At 41.5% G+C, this 21,199-nt stretch overlaps 1 protein-coding gene across 3 annotated transcripts in view; it reads right to left on the bottom strand.

The window, feature by feature from the left end:
• The window catches only part of PPIL4 (peptidylprolyl isomerase like 4), a 34,484-nt gene that overhangs the window by 4,239 nt on the left and 9,046 nt on the right, over positions 1-21,199 (bottom strand). For 2 of the 3 annotated variants that reach the window (XM_074990408.1, XM_074990410.1), the window contains exons 7-12: positions 17,465-17,581; positions 15,816-15,940; positions 14,398-14,464; positions 13,160-13,271; positions 11,626-11,722; positions 11,039-11,177 (exon numbers count right to left, since the gene is read on the bottom strand). In XM_074990408.1, the coding sequence (XP_074846509.1) occupies positions 11,039-11,177; positions 11,626-11,722; positions 13,160-13,271; positions 14,398-14,464; positions 15,816-15,940; positions 17,465-17,581 (657 nt within the window). The remainder of the gene's footprint in view (positions 1-11,038; positions 11,178-11,625; positions 11,723-13,159; positions 13,272-14,397; positions 14,465-15,815; positions 15,941-17,464; positions 17,582-21,199) is intronic. The other variant, XM_074990409.1, reaches the window with a different exon arrangement.

Here is a 21,199-nt window from a genome sequence, read left to right as displayed (position 1 = left end):
TTTACAAGCTCATTAAGACAACGATTTGGCATTGAAATGTCTGCCACATGGAGACAATAGGACTTTTAACACGCCATTCCTGGAAGGATTAAGGTGATGGAAGCCACAATATTTCAAACCCAAAGCTTTCTCCATAGCTGGTCTGGTTACTTTCATTTAGAGAAACAGAATTTTTACTAAAACAACAAGAAGTCCTGTGGCACCTTATAGACTAACGGATATTTTGGAGTGTAACAGAGAGGAAGCCGTTCTAGTCTATATACTATCAAAACAAAAAGCAGTCAAGTAGCACTTTAAAGACTAGCAAAATAGTTCATTAGGTGAGCTTTCGTGGGACAGACCCACTTCTTCAGACCATAGTTGCTTACTGTTTTTGGTTCTCTGTGCCTTAAATATTGAGTCTGTTCTGGTCTGGCTATGGTCTCAAGAAGTGGGTCTGTCCCACAAAAGCTCACCTAATGAACTATTTTGCTAGTCTTTAAAGTGCTGCTTGACTGCTTTTTGTTTTGACATTTTGGAGTGTAAGCTTTCATGGGCAAAGACCCGCTTTGTCAGATGCATGAGCGGGTCTTTGCTCACGAAACCTTATGTTGCAAAATATCTGTCAGTCTATAAGGTGCCACAGCACTGCTTCTTGTTTTTGAAGATAAAGACTAACACAGCTACCTCTCTGAAACTTGTCACCATGCAAGAATTTTTACTGTTCGCACAATCAGACTACTCAGAAGTCAGATTTCTTTTAATTCAAGATCTGGAACAGACACTATATACACATGTTCCTCAGCCCCTTCCCCGCCCCCCAGCAGACACAGTCTCTCTGTTCCTGTGAAATTCTATATACTGTCCTTACCACCACATTTGTGTGTGGTAGCTTGGTTAGGTATGAAGGATACTCCACCATTATGCAATTATCAGAAAAAGAGCAATGAGGTCATTGTCAAAGGGGACGGAGCCCATCTAAAATGTGTTCAGTCATAATTATAAGTTATCCTGTATCAGAGGGCAAGTATAAATACACACTTTAACTAAAGGACGTGTGCCCAATCCACATGTACTACCGGTCTAAAATACAAAGATAACATTTATAATCAACAGTGCACTGATTAAACAGGTATTTATATGGATACCACTGCAAAACAAGCTGGCTTGTATTCCCAAACCCATTTCACTATATCAAACCATCGCATGTTTACCAAGCACACCTGGCGTAATAGACAGTTACTTTCACTGACCAACAGCAACAATGCATGAATTCACTTACAGTTTAAAAATGCTAATTTAATGCAACTCATAAATCTGTGTGTGTAACCAAGGCCCTAGATTCAAGGCAAGTCCCCAAATGTGCCCACAATGAAATCCCACTTGATATCATTGATAAAATTTCTAGATTTCAAAATAACCACCACCAAACATCCACAGCTTTAAACAGAAATCTCTTCTGACAAAAGAAATCCAAGAACTGCAGTATTTCCTTCAAAATTATATCTGCACAAGTGTAAAGGAACAGAAAGAAATGTCATTTTTTGAGCTGTTGTCATAAACAAACAATATAACCGAGATTAACATGATTCCAAAAGAAAAATCAGTAAGTGATTATATAAGTCACAGACATCAAGTCAGACATGTCCATAAGCTAGCGGAAAGATAGTGGCAGGCTGCACTTACATGCAGACACAGCAACTGCTGCAGAGGAAGATCAGACTACACAATCTAAAGTAGTCTAGAAAGTGTGAGTGTGATAGCATGCCCTTTATTAAAATAGTATGCGCTGCTGCTGACATTGATTTATTTGGAGCTCAGAGAGCATCTTCACCTGTCTGCCTCAGTTTTTCCACCTTTAAAATGGGGGTAATACACAGTCATTTCAAGAGGATTATAAAGATTATTTAAGGTTTCTTTTCACAGCTGCCTGTCCATCTGCCTTGCACCATAGGCTCCTGGAAACATGGTGTGGCATTCATTATGACACCTTTATGCTACCTGAAGATCTTCCAACTGACTGGAGCATGGAAGAGAGAGTAAACTAGGACATGGAACTGGGAAGGAGGAGAAGGATAGATCACAGATGAGGAACTTGGGTAGTGGTAGGGGAAAGATTCAGACAGGATGGGTAAGGAGACTGACAAGGAGCTCAACAGTGAGGCGGGAGAGTCAGGACTGAAAGAGGAGCAAAAAGGGCTCAGGGAAAGCAGGGGAAGAGGGGCATACAACTATTTGAGAACATTCCCCTGGAAACCCTGGAACTGAAGTCAGGAATTCCCAGTCTCTGTAATCCTCTGCTGTCATCAAACAGCTCTGAAATATATCCCCAACATCTCTCATACCGCCCACCCCTGCTTTAGTAACTGGTCTACATAATAGTAACTTTGGGTGTTTTGTGCATGTAATTTCCCAGACCATTCTGAAGACTGCAAAGTCTAGCATTCAAATTAGAAAATGACAGAATTAGGGTTACCACCTTAATTCAGATATCCTGCCCATAGGCATTATGACATGGTCTTTAATGACAGGACCTCATACTATTTTTCCCCCCCACATGGGACGACTGCTTTATTCAGTGCATGGGATGGATCTGTATTGAGGGTGAATCAGGGATATGTAGTGAAGCAGGCTGTCCACAAGACCTCCACCTTATTTGTTTCAGAGGATGGATGTGTAGCTATTAAGGCATGGGACTGCAGGAAGAGATAAGAAAGTCTCATGGTTTTGCCAACTGAAGTGCCATCTCGAGAAATAATTTTATAGTGCATGTGGTAGAGACGATAGGTAGATGAGCCAATGACCCAAGTAGGACCATATGTCATAAGAGTTTAAAAAATGAGATAGAGTAGAAAATTTCCCCCTTTAACTTGTATAGTTGAAGAATCCACCATACATTTCAAAAGCTTATTTTAAATCCATGTGCAGTTTACCTTTAGCACAGGGATATGACCTTTATACAGTTTTGCAAGAACTGCTGAAGTGTTAACTGGTCATAATAAATTATAATCAAACTTTATAGAAGGAAACAGAGTACAAGAGCTAGATTCAGAATCCAACAGAAGTGTAGTATCTACTTCCCTAGTAATCATTTTATAATAAAAATTCATTTTGGAGCTACAATCACATCAATATTTGATACATCACTGTGAACTCTTGTAGCCATTTGCCATCTCCATCCTTCATGATAATAATAAAAAAATTTGCAATTATCTTGGACTGTTAATTATCTTTCTGTAGAACAGTTTACATCAGCACTATGCTATTAAACCTCTCCCTTATTTTATGCATGATAGCTGTAAAGTATTTTTATACATTTATACATGTGATGAACACTACATTGACAGTGCAACAGATAGTCACCACGCCAAAAACACAAATTAACAATATTTAATAAAATAAAAATCAAAACTCCAACACTAAGCAGAATTTTTAACCTGAAAGAGAAACGCCAAAGACTCCATGATGGTACATAAAGACTTAAATACTCCTATCAATTTTACATTAAAGGCTCTCACATAGTATCATAACAGAAAGTCCTATAAAACCTAATTAGAGACAGAGGGAAAATAAAGGAAAAACAATTAGACATCTGCTTTCTGCTATGACTGTAACTGCACAGCACAGTTCTACATTATTCAACGGTCATCTGTTCAGTTGACTTAAGTCACCTTAAATACAATCCACAGAAGGCAAATTTCTTAGCCGCCCCCGCCCCCGCCCTGACTGAAGTTTCCTTCATCAGAAACTCTGTTGCATAAGTAGCTTACAATTGTAAATGCAGGACAAAAGGAGGCTTCTCGTTGCACACATTTTAAGGCCAGAAGGGACCTTCACATCATCGCATCTGTGACCTGCTGTAGAACACCAGCCATAAAATTTACATAACCCCTGTCTGTGGAGAGCATGAAGTATGAGATCAACATAGAGTTCAAGTCAACTACCTTGAGACTAAGTGTCATCCTCTATTAACTGAGCTAGCAATGCACCTTAAAGAGGAAGTAAGAGACCCTGATGTGATTCAAAATGCACTGCCTTCGGACCTAGAGTACTACCGTCCTGCCAAGAGCTTTTGTTGATCTTAGCTACGCTCTCCCAGGCTCAACCCCCAGTCCCTCACCCCACCTTTTAACTGCAACCCTATCTTCGAATACCAAGGCTAACATTTGTTTTCTGAGAAAACTACAATTCATTGCTATCCGATCTCTCTTCCTTTAAGCAATTAATATATTTACAACTTTAACTGACATTTTTACCTTAGAATAATACACAGAGTAGCAGTCAGTCAGAATTTTGTAGTTTTCTACAATGTTTGTTTAGCTGACTGAACAGCAACAGTAACTCTAGCCAGCAATAATATTCTTCTACACTCAAGTATGCCCATCAGCCTTTACCACATTAGGGTTTTCTGCATTGCACAACACATTAGATCCTTGCTTATTCCTTATAATTGGAAGTCAGGTGCTTAAGGTTCTGATTATAGGGTCAGAATTTTGGAATAAATCATTCAAGTTATAACATTGTGTCACCTGCTCCAAGATGCTTCAGTTTGATGCAATGTAACATTTTGTCATTTCGGAAGTTCTCTAACTAGAGGAAATTTCTGGTTCTTATGTTTCCAGAAGAGGACTGCAGAACATCTATCATTCCTATGGGGCCTTGGAACAACAGGCTCGCTAGAAGCGGGTGGAGTGGGGATATAATTCCGTAAAGGCTTCTGCTACATTTAATCCTGGACTACTGATCCCAAGATTTCTGCTGTTCTATAAATGTTACTTCGCAAAGTTGTCTGACTTTTGTCTGACTGGTTTTGACTCTCATGAGAATGGTAAATCATCCCAGTCTCATGTCAACCACTCTTTATATTTTACTAGCCATTGTGAACATCCCCTATCTTTTCTTCCCTCACTTATCCGCGATTCACATGCACATTACATAAACATTCTGTACAGTAAGTGATGGTGTGATGTAAAAACTTTTAACAACATGAGTTTGGGAACGTGTTACATTGTAAAAATAGCTATTTTAATAAAATTATTAACAGGGCAGCCAACAGGCTCTCTGAGCACACCTGGGTAAGGTCAGGAAAGGGGGCAGCTCTGCATTCCCAGAAGTGCTGGGGAAAACCAGCATCCATACTTCTTGGACTGAGCCACATGCCTCCCAAACCCTCAGTGCCACTAAGTGTGTGTTTACCTGAGGCTCCAGCAGCAATTTAAAGGGCCTGGGGCTCTGGCTGCTGCCACAGTAGCAGCGGCAGCCAGGAGTCCTAGGTCCCCTTGAATCTCTCCCCTACCCTTACTCCTACCCGCACCCCACATCTGCAGGCCTGATTATTAATTACTTATACTGCATAACTACAGCACCTTGAAGTTCCAGTCATGGACCAGTAACAGAGAGAAAGCCGTGCTAGTCTATATACTATCAAAACAAAAAAGCAGTAAAGTAGCACTTTAAAGACTAACAAAATAATTTATTAGGTGATGGGCTTTCATGGGACAGACCCACTTCTTCATACCACAGCCACACCAGAACAGACTCAATATTTACGGACATATTTCTGGGTCACCATAGGGGCTCTTTTGCATACTTGGCTTAATCTAATTCTTGATTCCCCCCCCGCCCCCCACCTTCTGCCCCTCTACTCTCTGATTTGCTCACCTTGATAATTTTTTTTCTGATATGTCAAGCTTGATTTTTGGTTCTCTGTGCCTTAAATATTGAGTCTGTTCTGGTCTGGCTATGGTCTGAAGAAGTGGGTCTGTCCCATGAAAGTTCATCTAATAAATTATTTTGTTAGTCTTTAAAGTGCTACTGGACTGATTTTTTGTTCTGAGAGTCATGGACCAGTATCCCAAATGTGCTACGTACTGTACAAAAGAACAAGCACCTTGTCCCAACCCCAGAAAGTTGGCAGTCTAAAGCTACATCTACACTGCAGCAGGCATCCGAGCTTTAAGAGCAATCTACTGGCAGTCAATATAGCAGGTCTATTAAAGACACACAGTCTTTAGCTCTACAGTCAACCCCTTTATTTTTACAAGTGATGAGAAGAGTGAGAGTTTCTCCCATTCACCCCACATGTTGTAGACCCCAAGGTAAATCAACCTGAGGTACGTCAGACACCAGCTTACATTATTCACATAGCTGGTGCAGGTTAGATTAAAAAAATCTGGCAGGGACGGTAATAGGTCCTGCCATGAGGGCAGGAGACTGGACTCAATGACCTCTCTAGGTGCCTTCCAGTTCTATGAGATATGAATCTCAATGTTTCAAGGAGTTGCATACCTTAGGTGAACTTTCTGCAATAACATAGACATGGGCTCGGTCTACAGTCAAGAGGCAACAACTGTATACATGCAGACTGTATACAAGGAAACAAAAATATACCTGTTTGTATGATAGTAGTCTCAATACCACAAGAGCCTATTAATTTTCCATAGGCCTCTTGGCAAATGAGAATTTAAGGAGGGATGTGAAGACAGGTAACAAGGTAGCTTTGTAGATATCTAAGTAGAGCGTGCCTCACACACATGAAGGGCAGCACAGGGACAAGCGCAGCTTGAAAACGTAACAAGCTTGAAATGGAAGTGAAATTGTGGGAATCAGAAATGGAAGCGGACATCCCCACAGTGATTGAGAGATGACAGGTAGTGAGGAGAACAGGCTGTGAAGGATCTTGAAAGTGAAGATAAGAAGCTTACCTTTGATGTGATGGAAAAGGGTGAACCAAAGAAGGGATGCAAAGAGAAGGGGAATGTGGTTGGAGAGGCAGGCTAGACATGATTTTTTTCAGCAGCATTTTGAATAGGAGCGGGGCACCATTGCATTTTCAAAGCCAGAGAGAAGGATGTTGCCAAACCAAGATGTGAGATGATAGATGTGTGGATGAGAGTTTCACCTGTGTGGATGGACAGGAAAGGCCAGATTTTCATAACCTGATCCATATTCATAATCAGCATCTTAATTTTTTTTTTTTTTAAATCTGTTTTATTGGTCTTGTTCTCCTTTAAATATTTCTTACATGTAAAAACAGTACATACTGGCACAGAGAAAGGTAAATCTTTTAGGAAGCATCACAGTCACTAAAATGATCATAAATTTTAAGATCCAGTGTCTTTTGGCATCCCAGAAGCTAGAAATATGGGACACCCCATTGGAAAGGGAGGGGCAAGCTTCCTAATATGCAGATGGGATAAATCCCTCATTGCTAACTCCTTTTAGTTCTCTCATATTGGACTTTAGGCCAGTCATTGGCTTAGCCTTAAATATTGTTCATCCTATTTCCTTGCCCAGTGAAATGCTGGGGTGGAAGAATTACACACTGGGCTGCAGGAGGTTTGGAAAGGAAAGGGGAAATATGGGGAAGGCAATCTGTGGCAATTTTGGTTGTTTCTCCTCCTCCCCACTCCCCAAATGGCATTTTTCTGCAAGAACCTTAGAGGCTTGGAATAATAAAAGCAGTCTAGGCTGAGAGGCATTATTTGATAAAAAGCTAGTTAAAGCCACTGAAGAATCATGCAAGTTGCTGTTTATCACGATACCAGCACCACAGAAATACCACAAATTTGCTGCAAATAGGCAAACTCACCTGTCACTGCAAAGATCAAACAGGTACTATACCAGCAGAACAGCAAACAAATGAGATTGCCTTTTCAGATTGGCAACTTAAAATCAGTCTTAACTGTCAATACTTTTATTAAACTGTTACAGCTGTATAATAGAACAAAGTCCAAAAGAAACAGAAAGAGTAGCTGACTCACTAATAGAACATTTGATACCAACTATAAAAATCAACACCACAGCTTACTATGCTCATTAACCATGAGAAATTATACCAAATGGAAAAGTCAGTAAGGTCTTACATAAATGTCAACAGAAATCCACTGGGCAAAATTACACGCCCATTGACAAGAAAAGATCGGGGGGGAGGGAAAAAAAAAGAAAATCAAAGAAATCTACACTGAAAGCAGACCAAACTGGAAAAGGAAGGAAGTCATAAATGAAAATAAAGTTCAAAAACAGAAGTACAAATATTATTGAGAACAGCCTGCCAGCTCTTATTCAGACCCCTTCTCTGACAGTGCACCCACCTGCTCAAGACCCATATCCTGCTACTTATCTAAAGAAAGCCACAATACACTGATAGCCCCACTCAGTGGAAGAGTCAAATATAATTTTTAAATCTGAAGCACCAGACTGAAGAGTCATAAAACAAGCACCTGACTATTTTTAAAAGGATGAGTCAAAACACGCTTAAAAGGGAAAAAAGGAAAAAAAAAAAAAACCCACACACAAACACAACACAGCACCAGAAAGCAGAAAAACCACCTCAGCATCATGGAAACTGCTCAAAGCAGAGAAATCCTCTTTTTCTCACCATTATAGATGGAGATGATAGTACCACCCAAAGTTAAGGATGGCCAACTCTTCCTATTGTCAGATCTTGTTTTCAGTTGATTAGAACTTTAGACATTCAGTTTCAAAATTTCCATGCCAGGTGTCTACTTCAGGATACACACCGCTTACTAATGTTGAAAAGTCAAGCACTCAAGACTAAATAAAGGTCAAAATTAAGGCTGTCTGGTAGATGTAGTAGTCATGAGTACTACAAACACACCCAAGAGACGTTAATAAATTTGTATTTGGTGCAGGGTTTGGATGGTATGCAGTAAATAAGGTCTGGGATCATACACTAGTTGCAGAGGAAAACAATATTGAAATTTTACTGAATGAGGCAGAAGTCCTCTGGAAAGAGTAGCATGTGATCATGAAATTAGGACTTTCACAGGGCACAAGCACAGGAAGGATTCATTAAGTTTGCACAGGAAATTTTATTTCTGGTCCACCCTAACTTTTGAGTGCTTGGCTTTGCAAATGTAATGTTCTTTTATAGTAGTATTTTTTTCACATAAAATTCCATAATGAACTGAGGCTTCACTTCAACAGAATGACAATTCTACTGGAAATTATATATTCAGAAGAATAAAACAAACTCCTAGATACTTAAGGGCGTCAATATTGAATTTTGTTAAGAAGAAAGAAACAAATAAAAGAAACAAAAGCAAAGCAGAGTTACTTGAATGCTTTAGAACATGTCTGAATGCTATGGTGACAGCACCAGCTAGTTAGTATATTATTCTGTTTAGCAGGAGATGTTTACGTGAAAGAAGTTTCCACTCACCCTCAGCCTAGGTTTGTGCCCATAACAGGCACTGTGATGGGGCACTGCACAAGCTTTATGAAAAAATACACTTACAATGTGAATATGACATAACTGAGATATGCTTTATGCCAGGGTAGACAATAAAAAAGTAGCAGCCCATCAGTTAGTCCTGGGCAGACCACCACCACTATATTTACCTAGGGAGGCGCAGGTATTGGGCAACTGCATCTCTCATTGGCCATGGTGCGCAGTTCCCAGCCAACAGGAACAGTGGAAAGCAGCATGCACTGGGATGCCACTTCTCACTGCTCCCATTGGCTGTGAACAGCGATCCGCAGCCAATAAGAGACTCATGATTGCCCAATACCTGCAGAAGCACAGGAAAACAGAGAAGTGAGGGCCTGCCGGGTACTAACCCTTGCAGACTGAACCTGGCCTGCAGGCCAGTATTTGCCCACCCGTGCTTTATGCAAAGATGATTCTCCTATCACTGGAATGGCTGTGATTTACTGAATGCGATTATCCCATTTGTATGCATATATCATTTCTGTAGCTGAAGTCTGGAATATTGGCCTGAGAATCATATTTGCTGTTTTGAGTCACATCTACCGCTGACACTTCAGGTACAACAATGAAAGAGGCGCTGGTGCTGATGCCCCATCGGTAAGAGACAACGAACTGAAAAAGCTCCTAACCCTCCTGGGAATGTCTGGGTCAGCCTATGGAGAATGGCTACAGGAACACCTGGAGCTGCTTTTGGAATGTAAGTGCTGGGGGGGGGGGGGAACAGTTTGCGAGGGTTAAGCCTGGGATGGGTTAGGGATGCAGGGAAAGGTGGGGGGGTGGAGTTGAGCCAGAGCTGCATGCAGGAGGGTTGCAGTGGGAAAGGGCGGGGAGCCAGGCCCCAGGAGTTTGAACAGGGCAAGGAGGTTGAGTGAGACCCATGTGTGGGGGTAGTGAGCCGTGCCGTGGAGGAGTTATGTGAACCGGGGCAAGGGTGGTGAGCCAGGCCATGGGGGATTTGAACCAGAGCTGCCCAGGGCTGGGGAGAGTGGGATTTTGATTTCTGTTTAACTTGCAAGTTAGCACAACTTGAAATCGCATATTTCAAGGGTTTACTGTACCTGCACCATGCTGTACCATGGGTTCAACAGTTAATACCAAAAAGGTCTATGAACTCTGATACGTGCCCCACATTAGAACTATTAAAATGCAATTTCCAATCAGCTGTGTTCCCTCATATGTGGCATTAAAACAGAATGATAAAATGACCAACTTAATAAATTTTACTTGAAGGATGTTAAATGAAGATCAATATTATGCTAAGATAGGAACAGAGGGAGCAAGAAGGGAGCCCACTACTGAAACCGTTATTGGCAGCTGATCATTTCCAGTGTCAATAATGCTGAAAGCCTCCAGTATTACTAATCTATACAATACAAAAACAGATCTTACATTTATACTGCTGAGTCAATTGAAAGTTGACTAAAACCTCAAGGGGCTGTTTTTGACTTCACATTGAAGGAAGTTCATGAGCACAATTCTAGGAAGTACATCAAAAATGATCTGCACACATGAAACATGTTTAAGCTGTGCTGGCCCTTGATGGGAAATAGCTGAGAAACAGACCCAGACTGTTGAAACTTCTACTTTTGTGAAGCTCATACTACCTTTTCAGGACATTTCAGCAAAAGGTCAATTGGAAACATGTAGCTCTAGAAGTTTAAGAATATCTTGGGGAGCCCACCTCTCACTGCAACAATCCCTTAATTCATACAAGCCATTTTCATGCAAGCTTCCCAGACAAACCCTTTTCTTTTTTAGCAGTTACAAAGAGATATGGTCAAAGAGACACAAGATTAAATCACTAGTGAAAAGCAGATGGCTCAATACCTTGAATTTTTTAGTCTTCTTGTCATCATCTTCATCACCAGAGTGGCAGTGCTTTTTCTTCTTGTGTTTTTTACCCGAGTGAAAGTCACATGCTCTAGACTGCTCTAGCTCCTCATCCAACACAAGGTCATACTTTGTGCTACATCAGTTGATTAAGGGCAGATCTGGTACCAGTTACTGATTAAATCAGAAAATAAGAGCTCATGAAGCATGTGAACTCAAGCTTTATCGCTGGTATAACACTGAAGCAACCAATATTCTGTGCAAAACAAAAAAATATCGTACAATGAAAAATTACAAGGTAGGTAAGAGTAAGGCTGACTGAAATCTGCTTTGGGAAATAAAACATCCTTCCTGCCTCTCCACTGTTTTGCAGTAGGGTAGTTATTACACTGGTGCAAAGTGGGTGTAAAATAAGTGGCTGCATTCTAACTCCAAAAGCGATACCTCATAGTTATGTTATATAGCAGTTAAACATTTGCCCTACAAAAGCTTAGAGAAAAAGAAGCTGTTTCACAAAATTTAGTTGCAAGTCCACTATATTGTAAGCCAATGTGTCATACAGATTGTTCAACTGTCAAGGATACTCTTGATTTGGCTTTACTTTCTCCTTCAAAGTTAATTTGGAAGATTTATTGTGCTCCTTTTCATACTCTTTGAAGTCATCCTTGGTGTATTTCCCACCTGTTCATATAAAAACAAATCAAATGGGTTTCATCTTCAACTTACAAATTAAAACAAGACATAGGAGTACAGCAGACTTAAGAATACAATTCTCACCAGTAAATTCTGTCACTACTGTAATCACATTTACAGAAATACCCAGTTAACTCCATGAATGGTCTTACAGCATGCCTGACTCAGAACCAAAAAGGGGAAGGGATCATGCCATGACTTCTCTAGTGCTGCTTAAGCAGATGACCTGGTTAAGTAATGGCTTCTTCCCACCTCATGCCTGTTAAACACTGAGCTTGGATAGGGACACAAGGCAGCAGATAGCAATTGTTCTGTTTGTGCTTGACATAGGTCCAGCATCTCTTTACTTAAGGTTCGGTCGGCAATTCTTTTACAACCACGTATTTTCAAAATCAAAAAGAAATTTTCCTCTATGCTAACATTTTAAAGAGGCATGCTGGATTTTATTTTACATATTTCTATGGTTAAAACACAAATGCAGTCAAGCAGCACTTTAAAGACTAGCAAAATAGTTTATTAGGTGAGCTTTCGTGGGACAGACCCACTTCTTCAGACCATAGCCAGACCAGAAGAAGTGGGTTTGTCCCATGAAAGCTCACCTAATAAACTATTTTGCTAGTCTTTAAAGTGCTACTTGACTGCTTTTTGTTTTGATAGTGTATAGACTAGCATGGCTTTCCCTCTGTTAAGATTAGATATGTATTCAGAGTACTTTATTTACCAACAACAGTAGTATTGTACACTGTATTTATTTGTATTTACTCTCACTATATTACACTTATGGAAAACGTAACTAAAATTTACTCATGGTTAAAATGCCAGTTATTTGAGAATGCTGGATGATAGAATGCCAGATACGAAAAAGTTTGCTGTAAATACAATCCTTCACGAAGTGAGGGATTGCAAACAAAAAGGAAGAAAATACTGATTACTGTAGTTTTATGTTAATAAATAATTCAAAAAGTTATCCTTTTTAAAGCATGATATTAATAAAGAACATTAGCAATAGCTGACATCTACTGGCAAACAAATACAACTGGCAGCATGATAGCTACTAGTAAACCTCTTACCCTCTAATATGCAGTAAGCAGGTAGAGAAACATAGATTTAGTAGCCTTTGCTCATGCAGACGAGAACACCAAATTATGGCCATTACAGCAACAAAAAGAAGTTCGACAGCCTTGTAACAGAGATGCTTGTCCTCAGTGCCTTTTTTTTTTTTTAAATAAACAAAGAGGAGCTGATATTCAGTTGGCTCCTCCCCACCCTGGCCAATCCCATGGCTGGGGCTGCTGAGGTGCCAGTACTGGCAAGTACTACCACAAAAAAAGCACTGTTTATCCTATAAAACTCTAGTTTAAGAGAGCAATATTTACTAATTTAAGGTTAGAAGTTGGTACAGAATCGGAAGGAAGACAAAACTACCTTTTCCTCTCCATTTAACTTTTGCAACAGACTGGCTAAAATCCACGTGTATTCTCCGATCATCTATCAGCACGTTATCCATTTTGAAGTAGGCTTTCTCACAATCTTCCACCTGACAGTAGTATTTCCAGAAGACTTACGTCAAGATTAACTAACAAATCACGTACACGTATTCTTATGAAGTCAGCATTTAAATCCAAAGCGAATTGCTCTTGGCAAAGAGATTCCTAATGAATATGCCACAACTTGGTAAATATGAATTTCATTTTCTAAAGTGGATTAAATCACATTTGTCACACTTGTATATCTTTTAAAAAGAAAACTATAATTGTAGAATTTGACTTAATGCAAGCAGTTCATCTTTGACATTAAATAAAGCTATGCCAGAACAGACTAGTTATAACTAGCTGGAATAACACATGTAGGCTACGTCTACACTAGAAGCATCTGTCGATGGGAAATCTCGACAGCACGTCTGTCAATAGATTGCATCTACAGGCAACTTGCTCTGTCGACAGAAAAATGCCAGACTGCACTGCCCTCTAGTGCCAGAAAGCGGAATGGCAGCTCTGCAAAGAGGGCTGCCCAGCACCCGGAAGCCCTCTCTTATTGACAGAAGTGTCTACACTGCACTTTTGTCAACAGTCTTATGTCTAGAGATTGTTATGCTTCAAATTTTTGAGCGATAATACTGTTGAGGAACAGACAGAGTTCTGTTGAGACTTTGTTGACAGAATGCTTTAAGTGTGTAGACGCTCCCGAGTTATGTCAAACTCTCTAATGTAGCCCCAGCCGTAAAGACAAAAAAATCTTAAACTACTTGAGCAAGCTAAAGATAAGAGTTTTGGAATACTCTTGATCTTCACGCAAAAATCTTTCTCACAGAATAAAGAGTAATAACAGCCAATCAATAAACCATAAGAGATACATTTTACATCAAGAGAACAACTCTTGCGGTCTGATGACATTTCAATTATTGACTTCAAAGGGACTGAATTACATACTTAAACATTTGGCTAAATACAGATAAACTTAAGCATATGTTTAAATGTCCTTAATTCAGGAAAACTATATCCTCTTTAGAATGCGGTCAAGAGATGAGAATATTAACCAAACACATGAACAGATCACATATTCTCATTCCATCTTGCACAGAGCTGTTTGCAAGGAGAGAGAACCCAAGTATATTACTACACTGGTCTTACACTCAACATTTGTGTATCTCCACAACAACATACCTTTTCAAATTCAATGAAAGCATAACAAAGAGATTCACCTGTCTTCCAGTCTCGAATCACTTCACAGCTGAAACAACAGCATGACATGAAAGTATGAATGCCTTCTAGTTTGAAAATATCTGATGACTAGCACAGTTTAAAAGGTATTTCTAGGTTAGAAATTTAACCTGTATTACAAATGCCTTTGAGCCTTAATTCTGCTACTCACATAGGCAGGACTGATGTGTGAGGGACCACATCCACGCCCACAAATAGCCTGGGTGGAACAGGCAAGGGGCCAGCAGCCAACGAGTGAGAGCAGAGCCTCTGGACAGCCCGGAAGACTAATAGGGGATATGAGGATGGGCCTGGCATCCACAGCAGGGGCCAAGCCTCCCAAACTAGCCCTGCGCACTCTGCAGAACCAGTGGCAGGAAGTGGAACAACGCACGCCTGTCCTGGCCTGCTCTGCTCCCCGGCTCCCAGCCATGTTGCTTAGGGGAGGAGATGGGACTTACCCCCACCTTCACTGACCAACAGTGGGAAGCTGAACAGTGCAGCAGGGAGTGGAGTGCAGAGGGAGCTTGAGGGAAGAGGTGGGCAAGGGCAGGGCCTGTGACAGAAGAGGGGTTGACCCAGTTAGTGTTCCCTGAAAGCTGAGTGATTGGGCAGTCACCCAGGAGAGATTCAGGTGCCACCCAGCTGACAAGCAGAGGACCCACAGCGGGTAGCAGATGTTTCTACTGGTGGTGCACAGCCACATATGCCTTGCGCACATAAAATTTATGCCATGCATGGATGGGAAAAATTAAAGAGAACATTGGTCTCAGCCCTTCCCCCAAGCTAAGGTGGCACAGGAAAGAGTCATAGGGGCGATGGGACACAGGGAAGAGGCATTCGCATGGCTGATGCCCCGTGACCCTCCTCAGCAATTGCCCCTGAACATAAGTAACGTTTACTTACATTGGTAGCTTCAGTGACTTTAAACAGCTGAAGCTGATCTTAATAGGACTACTCAGGTGAGCAGCAATTAGTCACAGGTGTGATCAGTGCAGGTTTTAGAATAAAGCCTAAAATTAGTAAAACAATGGCTTATTGATTCAGAGTCTATTTTCTATCATTAAGGATATGATTTCTTTTTGTATTTTACTAAGTGAGGACAAAAAATGTTTGTTGGCAGAACTTTTGGGATTGTAATTAATGCTGAGGAATGTTTTTAAATGAGCCATGTCACAGGATGGCAGTGTTTCTCTGAAAGAGCCTACTCCATCAGCAGATGCCCCACTTCTCTACCCACATACAAGGGCAGTCAAAATGGGTCTCCACAGGGAAAGAGAGAGAGAGATCTAGAGGGAAAGTAGAGCAGTGAAGCCTAAAGGGACTACTTAAACTGATCTTCGGTCTCTTTTGGTGAGTTTTCACTGTTCTGCAGAAGTTACCTTTTAATGGGCCCAAATCGTGAAAATATTATCTCCAGGTCTTCATCTGTGGTCACAGGATTCAGTTTACAAACAAACAGCACATTTTCTGGAGGTTTAATATCTGCATCTGGTAAATCTCCCACCTACAGCATACACAAAAGGCTTTTCAGTTTATTCTCTACAAAGCTTCCTGAATTTTACTGCATTATGTTCATAGCAGAAAAATTCAGATAACATTTTGGGCTTGTTTCTATCACACAAACTGCTAGAAAAGGAGAGTAAGGGATGACACACATTCTCTTAAGACAGTCAGTGGACACCTGAAATAAGGCCTATGGTATTGTAAAGTCTCAAAAAGGAGAACCTTATTTCTTCCAAAGTATGATTGGTGGTTGAAACATGTGACTAGAAATCTGCAGTGTTCAACTTCCCAGAACTGCAAATGAATGCAGGACTAATATTCTCTGCTTTAGTTTCCCATATCAGTAAAATTAGATTACTACTCTTCTCTTTTGCAGAAATGCTGAGGCATAAATTTGGATGTAAAAGATGATACACAAGAGTACTATTCTGCTGCTGGAATTAGTCAAATTTGGATGGATGAATGAATACAAAGTTGATAAAATTCTTAATGATTTTTTATATATTTTCATACAATGAAATGACTCAATACTGCCATTTTAAAAATAAGAACAGAACTGGGTCTTCTGCTTAGTGTATCAATATACCTAAAGAAGGTGAATTGACTCTTTAAAGTCTGGCACCTGCCATATTAAATTCCAGCTTGCTGCAACCCCACCAGGGCTATGTCTACAGGGCGACTGCTATTTTGGGATACCAATGTAGCCTGAAAGAGAAACGCTGTGGCTTTTCCCCATGCTCAAAATAGCTCTGGCTTTTTGAGTGCAGCATTCCAGTTCTGGTACCCCTTGTTCAACAAGGGGGTAATGGAATTTCCAGGATACCTGCTTATTCCAAACTCGGAATAAGGAAGCTCGGAATAAGGAATTTCAAAATAATTTAAGCAATTTGCATAGCATAGCACAACTCGCCATGTAGACATAGTCCAGGATTCCAGAAGCTACAATCATATAGTAACACCAAGTCATCATAAACATCCCAAGGGATGAGAACAGTAAGAAAAAAAAACATTAATATTGGTTGGCTCTTGTTTTTAATCAAACATCAGACAGCTACTCCGTTGCAGTTCTGTGAATGGGAACCAACCACTATCGCTGTGCATTCACAGTGCCAATGTCTGAGTTTGTCAAGAAATTATTGCGTGCCAACTCAGCCATCCAGTACATACAAACTGCCAGTACTGAAACTGAAATGCACAGTGGGATTAATGGTACCAAACAGGAGTGGTCAGGTTTTACCATTTAATAAGCATCTCTAGCAAGCTCTTGAAAATCTTATCAGACCAGTTCCAGTCTGGGTTTGAAACAGAGATGATACTGGTCTTCCTGGGAAATCTACTCCTACAAATGGATCAAGTGTGCATGTTCACTTTTTTTGGCTCTACCATCACCCTTTGATACCCTGATACACGAGGCCAACATTTCTGACATGCAATGCAAAGGAAGCACTTGTCTTAGGCACTCCCTCACCCAGGCATGTACATACAAATAAATTACATCTGACAACAACAAAAAAAACAGGTTTACCATTTCCAAAAGAATGGCCTGAGTTTTTGCTTCTTTCTGGGCCTGAATTTCTTCCACTTCATCAGCTGATTTTCCTTTGAAGTCATCAATTTCCTCATCCGCTCTTATTCTGCCACTCTAGAAGTCGAAAAACAAAACAAAAACCAGCATTTTAATACTAACCCAAGGGCTAGCCTTTATTTTTCTTAATACTAAAACCCCACCTCAGTCTGGGATTGTGTGGTTTGTGAACTGCAGTAAACCTTTGATTTAATGGATTAACGGGAGGGGAGTGCTGTTTGTAAATGCTGAAAGTCCGTTAGATCTGAATCTGCAGAACTGGAGGCACCTTGCAAGGCACAGTAGGGAGTGCTCTGTCCAAGACCTGGAAGGAATGCAGTGGGTTTGGGGGAAGAGAGCTTGGCAGGGGGCTCTTTGCTCCTCCAGCCACGGTGACTCCAGCAGCTCCTCTGGATACTCTGGTGGCTCCTCCGGCCTCCAGCAGCTCTGGTGAGTCACCAGCATTTATTTGGGGGCAGGGGGCTGGCAGACGGGTCCATTATTTCCAAAGTCCCTTTAAATCAAGTGTTTACTGTACATCCCTGAAGAATCAGGCTCAGACCATTCACTCCGGTCTAACAGACATCTAAGCAGCTTCACATGGTAATGAGTTTCAGTCACAGTCAACCTGGGCTAGATTCAGTTACTGGGTGGGGAACATTTTACTCACTAGGGCCACTGACCCCCAACAAAAATCAGTTGCAGGCTGCACACAGCCCCGTGGAGAGCATGGAAGCTCAGGGCTTCCCCTGCGCTCCAGGATGTGGCCAGAAATGAAGGATGCAGTGTGAGAGAGGGGGCTCCAGTCTGGGGCTAAGATGTGGAGGGGTCCGACCTTGGACAAGGGAGAGGCAGGTAAGGGTGCAGGTTGTGGGAGGGGTTCTGACCTTGGGCCTGGTTCAGGGGTAGAGGTGCAGGCTATGGGAGGGGGCTCAGGGCTGGGCCTTTGCTGGGGAGGGTGAGGGGTGCCAGCTACAGCTGGCTGCTAAGCCACCCCCCCGCGAGCTGCCTCAGGTAAGCAGCTGAGCTAAGACACGGTCCCGCTGTGCCCTGATCCTGTGCCACTCCCAGAAGCTACAACAGTAGTGCTGCATACTTCCTGCATGCACTGCCCCGCCCCTGCAGTTCCCAGCCAACGGGAGCCGTAGGGGCAGGGTGGCACACACAAAGCTTCCCTGTCTGATTGTCCAGTGGCATCTCTGTACCTAGGGCCTGCAGGGTGCCAACCTAGCATCACTCCACAGCAGGGTGAGCCAGTGCCTGCAGTTCCAGCTCTGTGGGGAGGGAACACTGACCGTCAGGACTGCTGGCCTGCAACAAGTCTCCCCATCGTGGGCCAGATCAAATTAATCAGGGAGCTGGATGTTTCCCAGCCTGGAATTACACTATGACTCTTTCTTCTCTGTTATCCCAAACCTACCCACCAACATACCTACCTGCTTATTTCTATGTAGGGGAGCATTACTGAAATGAGTATGCAAGTATTATCAGAGAGGTGTGCCGCATCTAGGAGGACTTCAATTTAACAGAGTACGATTACAGGAACTCCATGAGCTCATGGGAATAAGGGGACTTCGAAGTAGGCGGGGCCCTTTCGAAAAGGAGCCCCGTCCGGACGCGCCGTGCGGCGGCAAGGCTCGTCAATTTCGAAGCGCAGCTGCGGCCCGCATGCTAATGAAGCGCTGAATATGCATTTCAGCGCTTCATTAGTAAACTTTGAAATGGCCATTTGCATGGCCATTTCGAAGTTTGGGGCACATGTAGACACAGCCCTGGTTTGGCAAACTTCCTCCTTTGGGACCCCACGGTGCCAGACCAGGGAGATCCAACCTGTATTTTTTAAAAAAGTTTTGACTTCTCTAGTCAATTTATTGTTTAAAATATTGCTCTCAGACAAAAGATATTTCCTTTCAGTGCTGCCAATTACTGCAAGGTAAGAAAATATAACAGTAATAAGCTGAACTAACCAGGACAGTGATAGTGATGCTGAAATGTTAAGGGAGATTAGAGAGGCTATCAAAATAAAAAACACAGTAATAGGAGATTTAAATTATCCCCATATTGATTGGGTGCATGTCACCTCAGGACGGGATTCAGAGATTAAATTTCTTGATGCCTTAAATGACTGCTTCTTGGAGCAGCTAGTACAGGAACCCACAAGGGGAGAGTCAATTCTCGATCTAGTCTTGACTGGAACGCAGGATCTGGTCCAAGAGGTAACTGTTACTGGACCGCTTGGAAATAGTGACCACAATATAATAACTTTTAATATTCCTGTGTTGGGAAGAACACCGCAGCGGTCAAACACTCTGGCATTTAATTTCAAAAAGGGGAATTACACTAAAATGAGGAAGCTAGTTAAACAGAAACTAAAAGGTAGAGTAATTAAACTAAGATCCCTGGAAGCTGCATGGAAACTGTTTAAAGACACCATACTAGAGGCCCAACTTAAATGTATACCCCAAATAAAAAAAAACACAGTAAGAGACCTAACAAAGAACCACCATGGCTAAACAGCCATGTTAAAAAGGCAGTGAGAGAGAAAAGGGCAGCTTTTAAAAAGTGGAAGTCAAATCCTAGTGAGGAAAATAGAAAGGAACATAAACACTCCCAAAGTAAGTGTCATAATGTAATAAGAAAAGCCAAAAAAGATTTTGAGGAACAGCTAGCCAAAAATTCAAAAAACGATAGTAAAATGTTTTTTAAATACATTAGAAGCAGGAAGCCTGCTAAAAAAGCAGTGGGGCCCTTGGACGATAAAGATATAAAAGCAGCGATCAAGGAAGACAGTGCCAATGCGGAGCGATTAAATGATTTCTTTGCTTCAGTCTTCACGGCTGAGGATGTTACAGAGGTTCCTAAATCTGAGCCAGCCTTTTTAGGTGACAAATCTGAGGAACTCACTCAGATTGAAGTGACATCAGAGGAGGTTTTGGAATTAATTGATAAGCTGAATAGTAACAAGTCTCCAGACGGTATTCACCCAAGGGTTCTGAAAGAACTCAGATGTGAAATTGCGGAGTTATTAACAGTGGTTTGTAACCTATCCTTTAAATCCACTTTGGTACCAAATGACTGGAAGACGGCCAATATAACGCCAATATTTAAAAAAGCTCTAGAGGAGACCCTGGCAATTATAGACCTATAAGTTTAACATCAGTACCAGGCAAATTAGTAGAAACACTAGTAAAGAATAAAATTGCAAGGCACGTAGAAGAGCACGAATTGTTGGGCAAAAGTCAGCATGGTTTCTGCAGAGGGAAGTCGTGTCTAACTAATCTGTTAGAATTCTTTGAAGGGGTTAATAAACATGCGGACAAGGGGCACCCAGTGGACATAATATACCTAGATTTCCAGAAAGCCTTTGACACGGTCCCACACCAAAGGCTTTTATGTAAATTAGGCAGTCATGGGATAGGAGGAAAGATCCTTTCATGGATCGGGAATTGGTTAAAAGACAGAAAACAAAGGGTGGGAATAAATGGTAAATTTTCACAATGGAGGAGGGTAACTAGTGGTGTTCCCCAGGGGTCAGTCCTGGGACCGATCCTGTTCAACTTGTTCATCAATGATCTAGAAAATGAGGTAAGCAGTGAGGTGGCAAAGTTTGCAGATGACACCAAGTTGTTCAGGACAGTCAAAACCAAAACAGATTGTGAAGAACTACAAAAAGATCTCGGCAAACTGAGTGATTGG

Source organism: Carettochelys insculpta, chromosome 3 (genome assembly GCF_033958435.1).
Source record: "Carettochelys insculpta isolate YL-2023 chromosome 3, ASM3395843v1, whole genome shotgun sequence".
In the NCBI taxonomy this organism is placed as follows: domain Eukaryota; kingdom Metazoa; phylum Chordata; order Testudines; family Carettochelyidae; genus Carettochelys; species Carettochelys insculpta.
Note: the sequence above shows the minus strand (reverse complement) of the source record. Positions and strands in the feature narration are given on the sequence as shown.